The 13,067-nt window shown below is 36.9% G+C and overlaps 1 protein-coding gene across 1 annotated transcript in view; it reads right to left on the bottom strand.

The window, feature by feature from the left end:
- Nucleotides 1–6,292: 6,292 nt before the first annotated feature.
- Nucleotides 6,293–13,067, bottom strand: part of LOC145283512 (uncharacterized) — a 70,069-nt gene continuing 63,294 nt past the window's right edge. Inside the window, exon 3 of the mRNA XM_080132349.1 lies at nt 6,293–9,347. Coding sequence (XP_079988475.1) covers nt 8,473–9,347 — 875 coding nt within the window. The 3' untranslated portion in view covers nt 6,293–8,472. The remainder of the gene's footprint in view (nt 9,348–13,067) is intronic.

Raw genomic sequence — 13,067 nt, 5'->3', positions numbered from 1 at the left:
TCTACCTTTAAAATTCTTTTTTGGGACTATTTTACCATATTTTACTTTGTTGGCAATATGAACTGGAACAAATACATAGAGGACATTGCAAAGACTGCTGCAAAGATGGTGGGTTCCCTCTATCGAGCTAAAAGACTACTCACACCTGAGGATATCCCGTACCTCTACAAGGCACCATTCACCCATGCATGGAGTGTTGTTGCCACATCTGGGCTGGTGCATCTATCTTGGATAGGTTCCAAAAAAGAGTTGTCAATCTAATCGGTCCCACTTTATCAACTAAGCTCCAGCTCTTGTTCCATCGTCACAATGTTGCATCTCTGTGCATGTTTTAATAGAATGTGTTCTGATGAACTCATTGCACTTGTACCCCGTACATATCTCCAACAAACCCGTTCAGCAATAAGATCTCACCCTTTCACTGTTGAGGTCCCTAGATGCCAAAAAACTTTCTATTCTAATAGTTTCTTCCCTTCAACAGCTGGACTTGTGAATTCCCTTCCTGCTACCTGCTTTTCTGGTCGTACTGATATGTAGAAGTTTAAATGTAACATAAACCGACTTCTTGCTAATCTTTCCTAGACATGGTCTCAAAAAGTAGCCTTTTGCAACCAAGTGGTGATATGCCTTGTTAGGGATTAACATTAAATAAATAAATAGAGCTGGTAGAATGTATGTGAGTATATTTATCATACAAGTGAATGTTAGGCATAACAAATGATATACATGAAAAGTAATTATAAAATGCTGAATAGGTGTGGGAGGTTGGTATATCGATCTGCAGAATAGATTTCCACATAATGGTCAAGGAGTCGGGAGTTGGAGTCAGAGTCGGGAGTCGGAATCAGGAGTCGGAGTCGGAGTCTAAGATATCAAAGGAGTCGGAGTCGGCATTTTAGGAATTCAAGGAGTCGGGGTTTGAGTCGGGGTCGGAGTCGGGGTCAGAGTCGGACTTCTACCTTCCGACTCCACAACCCTGATATTTTAAGGAGGTGGAATGTATATATTTAGGAGTGCCAAGCGTTGCCTTCTCGTAAAATACTCTTAGTTGTCTTTATTAATATTACTGTATAATATTTGGTAAGTGAGTGGGCGAATTTATGGTTCAACTGACCGATGTACGTAATCAATAAATGTGAATTTTGATATAATATTTTATATCTTCGGACTATTTTCATTATTAGCATAATTTCTCTTCATATTATTGTGAAAGCAGTTGAAGGGAACGAAATTACCTGTATTCAAGAATGTCATGTTTTTTATCTATTTGCGTTACTCAAAATAATAAATATATGAATGCAATATTACATTTAAAAATGGTTGCTCCATTATAGGAATTACATTTTTTCAACACAGTAAAACAAGAAAGAGGAATGAGTCAGGCGAAAGATATAGAGAGTTACGATTAAAGACGGTCGAAGGAGGAAAGGGAATGACAGAAAGATAAAAAGACAGCTAGAGAGAGAGAGGGGGGAGAAAGATAGAACTTTTAATATAAATATGTTACACATAATTTCACTTCTATTTAATTTTATATGATCCTGAACAACGCTGGGTACCCCTGCTAGTGTAGCATAAGCCGTAAACTCGGATCTTATTCCTTAACAAAACATCTGGCGAAAATCTTACTCAAGCAAGTACAATATTGTAACGTTCTACATCCTTTTGTAATGGTGTTGTGGCATCTTTATGAATCCAACACGTTGTATACTCCGTCGTAAGAAAAGAGAAGGAAGAAAAAATCGGTTCACTTTTTTTAAAACAAAAACCTTGATATCTGTTATTTCCAACAACACATTTTTTTTTAAATATTTAAACAGTTCATTTCTACTCTTCTGGCCTCGTATGATTTTTCGTCTCTATTGTGACGTCACCCACGTGTCTTGAACACGCGCTTCTCTCGTCACGTCTCACCCCACCTGCACTTCTCCGAACACCCGTGTCCTTTTATCTCTGCTGTGACGTCACTTCGTGTAACCGGCTTGGTCATTTGCATATCTTTATGCAGCTGCTGCTGCTCCCAGCATCAGCGACCGTTACAATATAGCTCACTACTACATGATAAACTCCGAACCCATTGAAAGTAGTGCTTTTTTTTACTACATTGCATCAGTGTTTATTTGTTTCATTTGTTTGTTTCACTTGTCTTCTTTTCTTTCTCCCACTTTTTCCCATTTAACCTCTTTGTCGTACGTGCTGTATAATATATCCCAAATAGTTACGCCCACGTCAAAAAGATCATGTATTCTTTTTCATATGTTTTATCATTATTCAATAAATCTAAAATCTTGCTCTTTTCTGAAAACCGTTCGTTAATACTAACGAAACCGGTAAATCTCTTGTTTTTGTTGGCTTCGTCCTGTATTAAATTTCTTTTCCATTTTGTCTTTTTCAGACATGTAAAACCCTTTCCGATGCTTTACTTGCGAAATGACTCTAGTCGAGACGAATGATTTTCTTCTTATTGAGCCGCCTGTAGTGACCGATGTTTACACCTCAGCGTCTAAAATGCGCATACGCTATCCAAAATAAAAACAAATAATTATATTTTGGATCAACCAGAGAACTTTCTGAATTTATTCGGAATAGTCTATCTAGGAGCCACTTGGATCTCTTAAAAAGCCAACATTTTCTGCAATAAATCCGTTGAGTCGAAATTCACAGACCGGCGTACTCGGCACCCTCCATTGAGCTTTGAGTCTGCTAGCAACACACACACACACACACACACACACACACACACACACACACAAGCGCGTGCGAGCACACATGCACTCAAACTGCTTAAATCCCTTATCGTTGTCAGCTTACTTATAACCAACTCTTATATTGAAATATTCCAAACCTTTCTCACTGAACTTTCTTTCTAATATGAAAAATAATGAACATTGTCTGTTATGAAAAACTATCAATGGAATATAATTTTTGAGCGGAAAAGTTTTGATTGCGATTTTCTGACCCATGTAATGCTCGGCACTTAAACTATCGTCTCTGACTTCTCCGATATCTCAGCTAAAAATTCTTTTGTTTTATAAGGATTCTAAAATATTCACGAACATTCTATGTTTTTTCTATTGCTGTAAACTACTATTTTAAACATATATAAAATATCTGTTTCGTGAATATATATCTTTTGAGCTTATTATTTTGTTTATTGTTTAACATATCTCTCGTTTCCTCACATTTAATTATAAACCTTTAAACATCCACTTCGATTATCATATTCTCGCTCCCCTTTTCTTACATCCACAAATAAAGCTTAGGGCAATTGCTCTTGACATATCTAAAGCCTTTGATAGGGTATGGCATAAAGGTTTACTTCATAAGATCTCTAGCTATGGTATTGCTGGAAATGTCTTTTCAATTATTAAATCATTTCTTTCTGATAGGTTCATAAGAGTAGTAGTTGAGGGGCAAAAATCAGAAGCTCACAGTATTAATCCCGGTGTCCCTCAGGGATCTATCCTGGGCCCAACTCTTTTCCTGATCTATATTAATGATCTTCCAAATCACATCCTTACATCATTTGTAGACATCTATGCTGACGACACTACCATTTATGGTAGCACATCTAAGACAATAAACGACCAAGTTCTCTCCAATTCTCTCTCCTCTGATCTTGAGCACGTAGTACAATGGGGTAAGGAGTGGCTGGTTACTATTAATGCATCTAAAACCAAGCTTCTCTCTTTACATCACCAACATTCTGACCCACATCTGGCATCAATTGAAATGAATGGCTCTCGTCTACAGGAGGCCTCAAGTTTTGACAAGCTTCTTGGCTTGACCATTACTCCTGATCTTAAATGGAACACGTACATCAAATCTGTTGCCAAGGCCGCTGGAAAAATGGTGGGATCTTTCTATCGATCCTGTAGATATCTCACTGCTGATGCAATTCTCTATCTATATAAGAGCCAGGTACGTCCAAGGATGGAATACTGTTGCCACATCTGGGCAGGAGCTGCTAGAAAGGACTTGTCCTGCCTTGATAGAGTTCAAAATAGACTTCGTAGCCTCGTAGGAGATGTCCTTTTCTCTTCCTTGCAACCTCTATCTCACAGAAGAGATGTTGCGAGTTTGTCTCTGATGTATCGTTATTTTCATGGAAAGTGTTCGACTGAGCTTCAATCTATGGTCCCCCCTCGCCAAACTTTCACAAGAAACACTCGTCTAGCTGTAAACACTATCAAAAATTCCCCCCACTCTTTATCTGTGCCTAAACCTAAATGTAGATTCCATGAACAGAGCTTCTTTCTTAGAACTGCACGCCTGTGGAATTGTCTTCCGTTTTCCTGCTTTCCGGCTGACTACAATATGGTTGTCTTTAAGTCTAACGTAAATAAGTTCTTGATGAGCCGTTCCATATAAGTTATCAAATTTACCAAATTTTCATTACTAATGATTACTATATTGTCCAATTTCTAATGTACACTCTTTAACCCTTATCCTTGAGTGGCCTCTTGGCCTTGATAATGTGGTGATGCCTATGTAAAAAAAAAAAAATGTTATTAGCTAATGCATTCACTAACGTTCTTCGCCAACATGAATTCAAATTAATAAAAACTTACTTGACATAGTCATTTTCAAACCTAATGTAACGTTGTCGTTACACTTCACTTTGATAATTCATAAAAAAATGAAACTAGAAATAAATAAATAAAATCACGGTCGCATTTTTCTCTTGTTTTAGCAAAATCATTTATCACCATTACTTTCGACACAACTTAAAAACGCCTCTCAGTGCCACATGTTCATTTTAATTGTGCGCCTTTCTCATTCCTCTGACCGCATGCCGGTCGCAGCCAGACCATTCTCGTCCTCCGCTTTACACGTTCATTTTCTTCGGCGTATCATTTTGCTTCTCCACCGACCACGTGGTGTATTTTACTCCTTTTTTATCTTTTTCTTCTCGCGCATACCTTTTAATTTGCATATGCAAGTTTTTGGCTACTGCTGCTGCTAATCTCTTCACAAGCCATCCATCCTTTGCTGCTGCTGATATCTTCCAACACGCTCATATGTACTATGTTACATTGTTTTTAACAGTTTTCTAAAATTCCAACAACTTTCAATTGTCGTCTCCAATCCTCAGTGTGTTGTCTCACTGTTTAAAAAACAAACTTTTATCCTCGAGCCTTGGTCATCCTTGATAAACTCTTACGACTGACGTTCACATCAGATCTAAAATAATAAACATACTTTTCCATTGTCTTAGATTAAGACTTAGGAACTGCCGTGTTCTGTGACGCATGAGGTAGTCAAAGTTTACCATCGTTTTCAAACCGAAGACAAATTCACAGCATCTCTCCAGCTTCTTACTGCTGCAATCAAATCTTTTGCGATTATTTGCTTCAAGTTCATTTTTGGTCTTTTCATTTCATCAGTGGGTCCATTGGAGTACTTGATTGGCAATACTCTCTGAAACCAATCTTGGGGTATGTCTGAGCCAACGTAGATGTCGTTTGAAGATTGTTGACGATACTGTATAGCAAAGCGCGGACGCCCGTATGGTAATTGTATGTAAATGGCTGAGCCGGCTACGAGATGACGTCACGGCAAGAACGAAGGAAGAGGCTTATAAAAAAAGAACGTGTGCGCAGACCGAGGATAACATCAGAGAGAGGAGCGGTATTCGAAAGGTATTCGAGATATGTTCGAGACACGTGACACGAGCGAAATCACGTCTTAGAAGTACATAGATAGACGTGTTACGCACGGTGGCCTAGAGCGACAGGAAAAGACTTGTAAAGTATGTCTTTAAATAAATATCGGTTGTTTCACTAAGGGAAAAAATGAGTCGAGTTGAATTTCTTGTCTTGGTTTCCTTGCGACGTATTTAATCCCTACATATTAACGCTTACATCGCACCCGTTGGTATTTTGCTCATTCCTTTTTACCCTTAGAATCTTTCTAAGCACTTTTACCAATGCTGCTGAAAAAAAAAGGTTGGACCATTCTAGCGCTTCAGAAAGCGCTTGACCCTACTTGCAATCCCCTATATATATGAGTCAGAAATGCCCGAAAATTGATAACTGCTGACACGTCTGAAGAAGTGCCACACAGAGAATTGACAGAATACAAAACCGCATGAAACTTTCAATAGTAACTCAATTAATGTTTGTGACTTGACAAAGAATGTATAATCGTAAAACATATTTTACCATAGCAACATATATAGATATATGTGAGCGTAGTTAGGCATCATTCTTTCATTTAAACAAATGTTGTTCAAGACAACATAAAATAAACGTTTATCACAATATGAGGAAATAAAAAAACGATTACGCGATTAAAATATAATATTTTATTCATCTTTCAGCGACTTTTGAGAACATATTTTACTGGCAGCAATGCATTAAAAAGTTATGTCAGCAAATGCTATTCATCCAATTTTATCATCATTTTTATGAATGAAGTTAATTTATCAATGAAGAAGATTACTATTACTAATTATCGTACTTCATCTATTGTTTTTGTCATATGTTTTAATGAGATTTTCATTCAACTTTCTTGACCAGTCTTTTGTTTAATGCTATGTCTATTATAAGCGTAAAATGAAAAGTATTAGTATTACGTTTTTGTTACAATAGATGATAATGTATTTGAAGGTGCAGAAGAAATTCTGTTCAAATATGTAACCAGTATTGGAATGAAAGAAAGAATTATGTTAATGTGTATGTTAGATTTATATTGTTTTTGTTCATTCCTTTTTATTTATTGCTATTTTATATCAAAAAATAATAGTATAAAGAAATTAAAAAATAGTAATAGAAAAGCCGTTCAAAAATGTAAGAACATTTTGAAAAATTAAAAAAATAAAATCATCAGATTCCTGGTATTTTGTGTCAGTAATTAAAAGTTTTCATTTGTTTGTTTTAAAAATATTTTGTAGAAAGAAAAAAAATAATAAAAATATATTAACAATATTAAAAAAATATATTAACGAGCATTATTTTAAAATTGCCTTTCCATGTCGATACATATGCTAAGGTAATGTTACGAATGCCCGTAACTTAATAAGTACACATAATCAATGGGGTTGGGGCTTTGCCCACAGTACGACACCAATTAGGTTAGGACTTTTTTTGGCATCCTGTCCAAAGAGGGAAAGGTTAGAGGCTTGGTTCATCAACCCAAATGAGGCAACAATGCGCCATGAACTGACGAATGATGGCTATATAGAAATATAAAAATACGAGCAAGTGTGTGGATTTTCTAGCTCGGTAGAGAGAGCCTACCTTCTTTGCGGCAGACTTGATAGCATCTTTTATGTACTTATTTTCTTTTAGAAACTCCGCAGCAAATAAATCCTTCTAAAATGCCCCTTTTTTTGGGTGGCTGGATTTTCCCTACATCAAAAACTCTGCCCTCGTAGGGAGGCAAGCGAATAATGACAGGCATATTGGAGACGTACGTTTAATTTTATCAGACTGCTCTAAAAATAACATTTATTAATTCACAGAATATTTGGCCTTGATTTATGACTTTTTACTTAGTCCGCCTCAGACAACCGAATGCCTGTGCTAATATTATGAACTAGCAGAGAGGCCCAACGTTGCTTGGGATTGAATGATGATCAACGGCTGTTTCACACTCCCATATTTTTATTCTCATCGAACTCGGTGAAATTGCCCATTTTTCAATAAAATCAATTGATTGCTTGTTCTGGTTGGGGACTCATCGCTATGCACCGGGAGAAAGCTTCACATGCCTCCCCACAGTGACTTAATCTACAATGCAGTGTGGTCTACATTGCACTGTAGAGAACCTGCTATTGATTTTATAAAAATTTTCTTGCATTAAAGTTTAAAATGCAAAGTCAAGTATCATGTTTTAATTATGCTTTAAACAGAAACATTAATTTCGAACGCGCCCTTGGCATAAAAAAGGACCTACTAATGATATTATATACCTGGTCTTATTGCTTGTGCGGTGATAATGACTTGAATTTAAGTTTAAAACGAAAAAGTCAGGTGCAATGTTGCAGTTGTGCTTCAAATAGAAACATTCATTTTGAACGCGCCCCTGTGATATCAAAGAATGTTGATTTTATCTGTTGGGTCTTTCGGCTTATATGGCAATAAAACTTCTCTGATGGACTTGTGATTTTAGGCCTTTAAAATCTTAACTTTGTTGAAGATCGCCTGTTCAGTCTTTTATCGGAATATTTCGATTATCGATACTTATCGGAGATATTCCGAAAGAAAACCTGTCTAAGAACACTGCCAAGCACGTGAAATACCTTTGTTTGGAATTTCATAAAAATTGGTTGAGCCGTTTTCGAGTGCATGGAGAACGAATTTACACACAAACAAAGTTCCTTATGTCCAATAGTAGAGAAGAGATTTCAAACGTGTCTCTTTACCTTATATAACGTATCTACATGTAAAGGCAATTATAAAGTGTTGGATAAAAGTATAAAAGAAACTGTTCTGTTATTGGCAGCTAAAGTTTTATTATTTTCGTTGATTAAGGTCGGTGGTGGTCAACTGCATACATGCCACTGTAAGATACTTGTTCACCGGGAACTGTTTCGACTTCAGAATTTGTTGGTTTCTGTTGTGTAATAATTATATTTTCTGCAATGTGCATAGTCCCGCTACCGATCTCACAGCCAATGCCAACGCATGTACTGCTACCACTTCCGGCTGAGAGCCCCACCTGTTCGCGCTGTCCCTGGACGTATTCAACCGGTACTGCATGCGAGTTTATGATGACCTCTTCAATCGTGCTAGTGCCGGAACTTTCTTCACTACCAGATAAAGTAATATGTTCATCGCTGCTCGAACCGCTGCCAACATTGTCTCCGGACCCAGTAAACCAGTAGGCAACGGATCTCTTTTTGCGCGCGGGGTGAGTCAGAACACTGATGATACCCGTTTTGGTTTTGATCGGTTCGACTTTTGGTTTTAGGACGAAATTCAGGTTCGAATCTACTTGTCTGGTGTTTGTGTTTCCATCTGGGTAAGACATGGTTTGAATAGAAGAAGGATCGTGCCCCTTTTCGTTGGAGTTCCTCGTGTGCGACTCTTCCTCGGTTTGAATGCCGTCGCTTAACCAGGAGTGCATGCTGAATATATCAGCAGAACCCTCCCCTGAACTGAATCCAGATCCGAAGCCATGGTCAACGCCTGCGCTGTTTGTTCCCATGGCATATTCGGTGTGTCCGGAACCATAGTCTTTGACGATGATTGACCGGGTAGCTTGGCTAAAGGATTTGGATTCAGCGAGGCGACCATTTTGGTGGGAGAGATTCTCTCGTAAGATTTTCTGAATTGTTACAGACTCGGCATCTCGGCGCCATTTGCGACGGTGGCCTCTTCCTGTGAATAATTTGCGACTCACTGCAAAGAAGAGAAAAGGTGAAAGAATTAAAATCAGTGATTAGATAAACGACAGTTTTATTAAGATATTTTTATATAACAAAATTACAAATAGCAAAAGGCAAAAGTGAAATAAAAAAGTGAAAGCGATTTAGCATATTTACTCATACATGTTACTTCCGGTTTTGAAATTCGTCGGAAGTAAAAGGTGTTACTTAATCTGAAGACTCCGCTATATTATTTTCCTTAACTTTGCAAATTACGATCATCTACTGGATTCGTATTTATTACGTACGAAGGACGTTCCAAACGTCAGGCCTCCATGCATTCATGACCTAAAATATTCATCTTTCTGTTGCAGATATTAACGGTGTCTGAGACTAAGAAAGCAATCCCTGTCACGAACGTGTGCTAGAAGCAGGGCTGCGTCATTGAATTCCTGACAAAATTTCATTTCATATGTAATTATTATTTCAAGCAGTTAAATTACATATAAACTATATAAGTGAGAATGTGAGTGAGGACAATTTTGTATCTACAAACTTGAAATTTGGTTGGTTGGTTGGTTGGTTGGTTGGTAGTTTTTGTTTTATGGCATATCAACCCTTTTCAGGTTATTTAATGCCGAATCCAAAAATTTTGAAGAAAATTTTTTAATAGAATATATTTGTTGTTTTCAAGTCGGTTTCTATTTAGCCCATAGTTGGGACCCTAACAGGTACTACCACTCTGGGACAGAGTGGACCTGGGAGCAATGGCAATTAAAGGGTGGCTCCACACTCCTCAAAGCCTGCAAGGTGAGGCCTCACCACTGGATATAGTTTAAGGTAATATCCAGGACCAGCAGTATATTCAGACATATGGAAAACTTTTTAATCCGTTTTCATCTGGAGAAAAACGGCTGCTAAAGGGTCAAAATTAAAAAAATTGGTACGTGGGAGTCATCGGATTTTTTTGTTTGCTGCGTGAATAGTTCATATTACGGATTAATTATGTTAAGAATAAGTGGTTTAAAATCACGTTTTAAAGAACGTGTCACGCTGGACTAATGGCTATTGCACTTGACTTACTGTCTTTAGGTTTTGGTTTCCATCTCAGCTCGAGAATTATTTTCCTTTTTTTACTAACAAGTTTCAGTTTTTGTATAAATAAAAAAAAATACAATTTATTTTATGCATAATTTACGATCGAAGAACGCCGAGTGGCCCGCTAGTATATATATATATATATATATATATATATATATATATATATATATATATATATATATATATATATATATGAAGTGAAAAATTCGTACGCGAGGGTGATCGGATTTTTATGTTTTTAATTGTTTCAGAACTACGCATGCACGGTCGTGGAACAGGACAGCTTTCTTAAGTTAAGTATAAGTTGATTTCAATACACATTTTAAAGATCGTGTCAAGTTGGTCTAATGGTTATCGTACTTGACTCTCTGACTTTAGGTTTTGGTTTTGATCTCAGCGTATTTTTGTTTTACTTACAAGAAGTGGACTGTTAAGAAAACACATAATACTCGCATGCACATGTTTCAGTTTCATCCTGTTGTTTTACGTCATTTTTTAAAAGAAATTTAACGTTATGTTTAATACCTGTGGGACATCTATTTATAATAAATAAGAATTCTGCAATAATTAAAATACAATATCCATGCGTATTTTACGACCGGGCAACGCCGGGCGGCCTGCTAGTATATATTAGGTTGAGAAGAAAGTTCTTGCATAATTTTTAATTTTGATTTCAAATGGTGTATTTTCAAACAGCTCACGATATCAACGACGCGTTTGGCCCAGGAATCACTACTGAACGCAAAGCACAATAGTGGTTTAAGAAATTTCTTGGCGGCGATGAGAGTCTTCATTATGTGTATAGTGGTCGGCCATTAGATGTCAACAACGATTAATTAAGAGCCTTAGTCAAAGCAAATCTATGCAGAACTGTTCGATTACTTGCTTTTGAATTAAACGTAATGTATACGACGATTTCCACCACTCTGGAGAGATTGGAAAGACAAAACATTTGATAAATGGGTGCCTAACGAATTGAACGACAACCAAAAGAAACGCCATTATGAAGTGTCTACTTCTTTTCTTTTACACAATAAAAACGACCCGTTTCTTGACCGGGTTGTGACTTGTGATGAAAAGTGAGTTCTTTATGACAACTGGCGTCGCTCAGCTCAGTGGTTAGATGTCGACGAAGCTGCACGACACTTCCCAAAGCCATAGTTGCACCAAAAGAAAATCATGCTGACTCTTTAGTTGTCGGCGACCAATCTCATCCATTACAATTTTTTGAATGCAGGCGAAACTTTTACGGCATCGAAATACTGTCAACAAATGGAAAAAATACATCAGAAACCTCGACAACAACACCCAGCATTAGTCAACAGAAAATGCCAAATTCTCCTTCACGATAATGCCTGACCGCACGTTGCTAGACCGACCCTTCAGAAGTTGAACGAATTGGCCAACGAAATTGCCTCATCCGCCATACTCTCCAACTACCACTTTTTCAAGCATTTCGACAACTTTCTGCGTGAGAAATGCTTCAAAAACCTAAGCGATATCAAAAACGTCTTCAGCGACTTCATCGCCACCAGAACGCGAGATTTTTACGTTACTGGCATAAATATACTTGTTTGTGTTGGCAAAAGTGTGTTGATTTTGATGGTACTTATTTCGACTAATAAATTTTTGTTTGAGCCGAGATATGCTCATCTCAATTTAAACGTTAAAACCCACAAGAAATTTCTTGTCAATCTGATATCTATGTATGCATAGGAAGAGCATTTCAAAACAATGCCTCCTATATTCTAATGGATCAGAGAGGAATGCAAATTGCATTTTTATAATGACTGAACTTAGGCATACATGGCCTGAAAGCTTCATGTCTACTGTACATATTGACGATGTGTGAAAGTCTTAGAAAGCAAATCATGCTATGGACGTGCGTCAGAAGCAGAGCTGTGTCATTGAATTACAATCGTTATAATTATTTACTGAATTCGTATTCATCATGCAGTTTATTAGACAAATGCATATTTCATTTTCCTTAGGTTCATCTTATTTTATTTATAATAAGTGAAAAATTCATTTTTTAACTATGTTTAATAAACATTCATTTTCTTTTCCATTTATAATTTGCAAAAAAAAAAAGAGATAAAGTGAAAAGAAATAGGATTAGTAGTTGGATAAATAATAGTACTGTTTTATAAAGGACATGTTATTTTTTTATAACAAAAACTAGTAGGGTTACCTGGCATTGCCCAGGACAAAGGTGCAATATATTTCTCTTTGAACCTTCATCTATTCTCTTCCCCCGCCCTCTCTCTCTCTCTCTCTCTCTTTTTCATCCTATCCAGGTTTAAATACTCTTTTTCTCCCCCCCCCCCGAATAGCCAATTCCTATATCTGGACACACACACACACACACACACACACACACACACACACATATACAATTTAGTAATGCATCGGCATGAGAGAATTACATTATGCATTAAAAAATCACAGTTACCTCCTTTTAGTTAGTACATAACCTGGTTAAAAAAAACAAAAAAACCTTCCCTTATATGATGAAATGTACACCAGCTTAGGATCAAGGAAATGAATAATTTTTTCTAAATATTTAATCAAGAAAATGCCAACTTTGTGAGTATTTGTTTTGTCGTTTTAAAGTTTTAGCCGGTCATACAAACATACACACGGAGCACTTCAC

The sequence above is a fragment of the Euprymna scolopes genome, chromosome 8 (genome assembly GCF_053919585.1).
Source record: "Euprymna scolopes isolate OS-2025 chromosome 8, ASM5391958v1, whole genome shotgun sequence".
NCBI lineage: Eukaryota > Metazoa > Mollusca > Cephalopoda > Sepiida > Sepiolidae > Euprymna > Euprymna scolopes.
The sequence above is the reverse complement of the archived record's forward strand: the minus strand, read 5'-3'. Positions and strand labels throughout refer to the sequence as shown.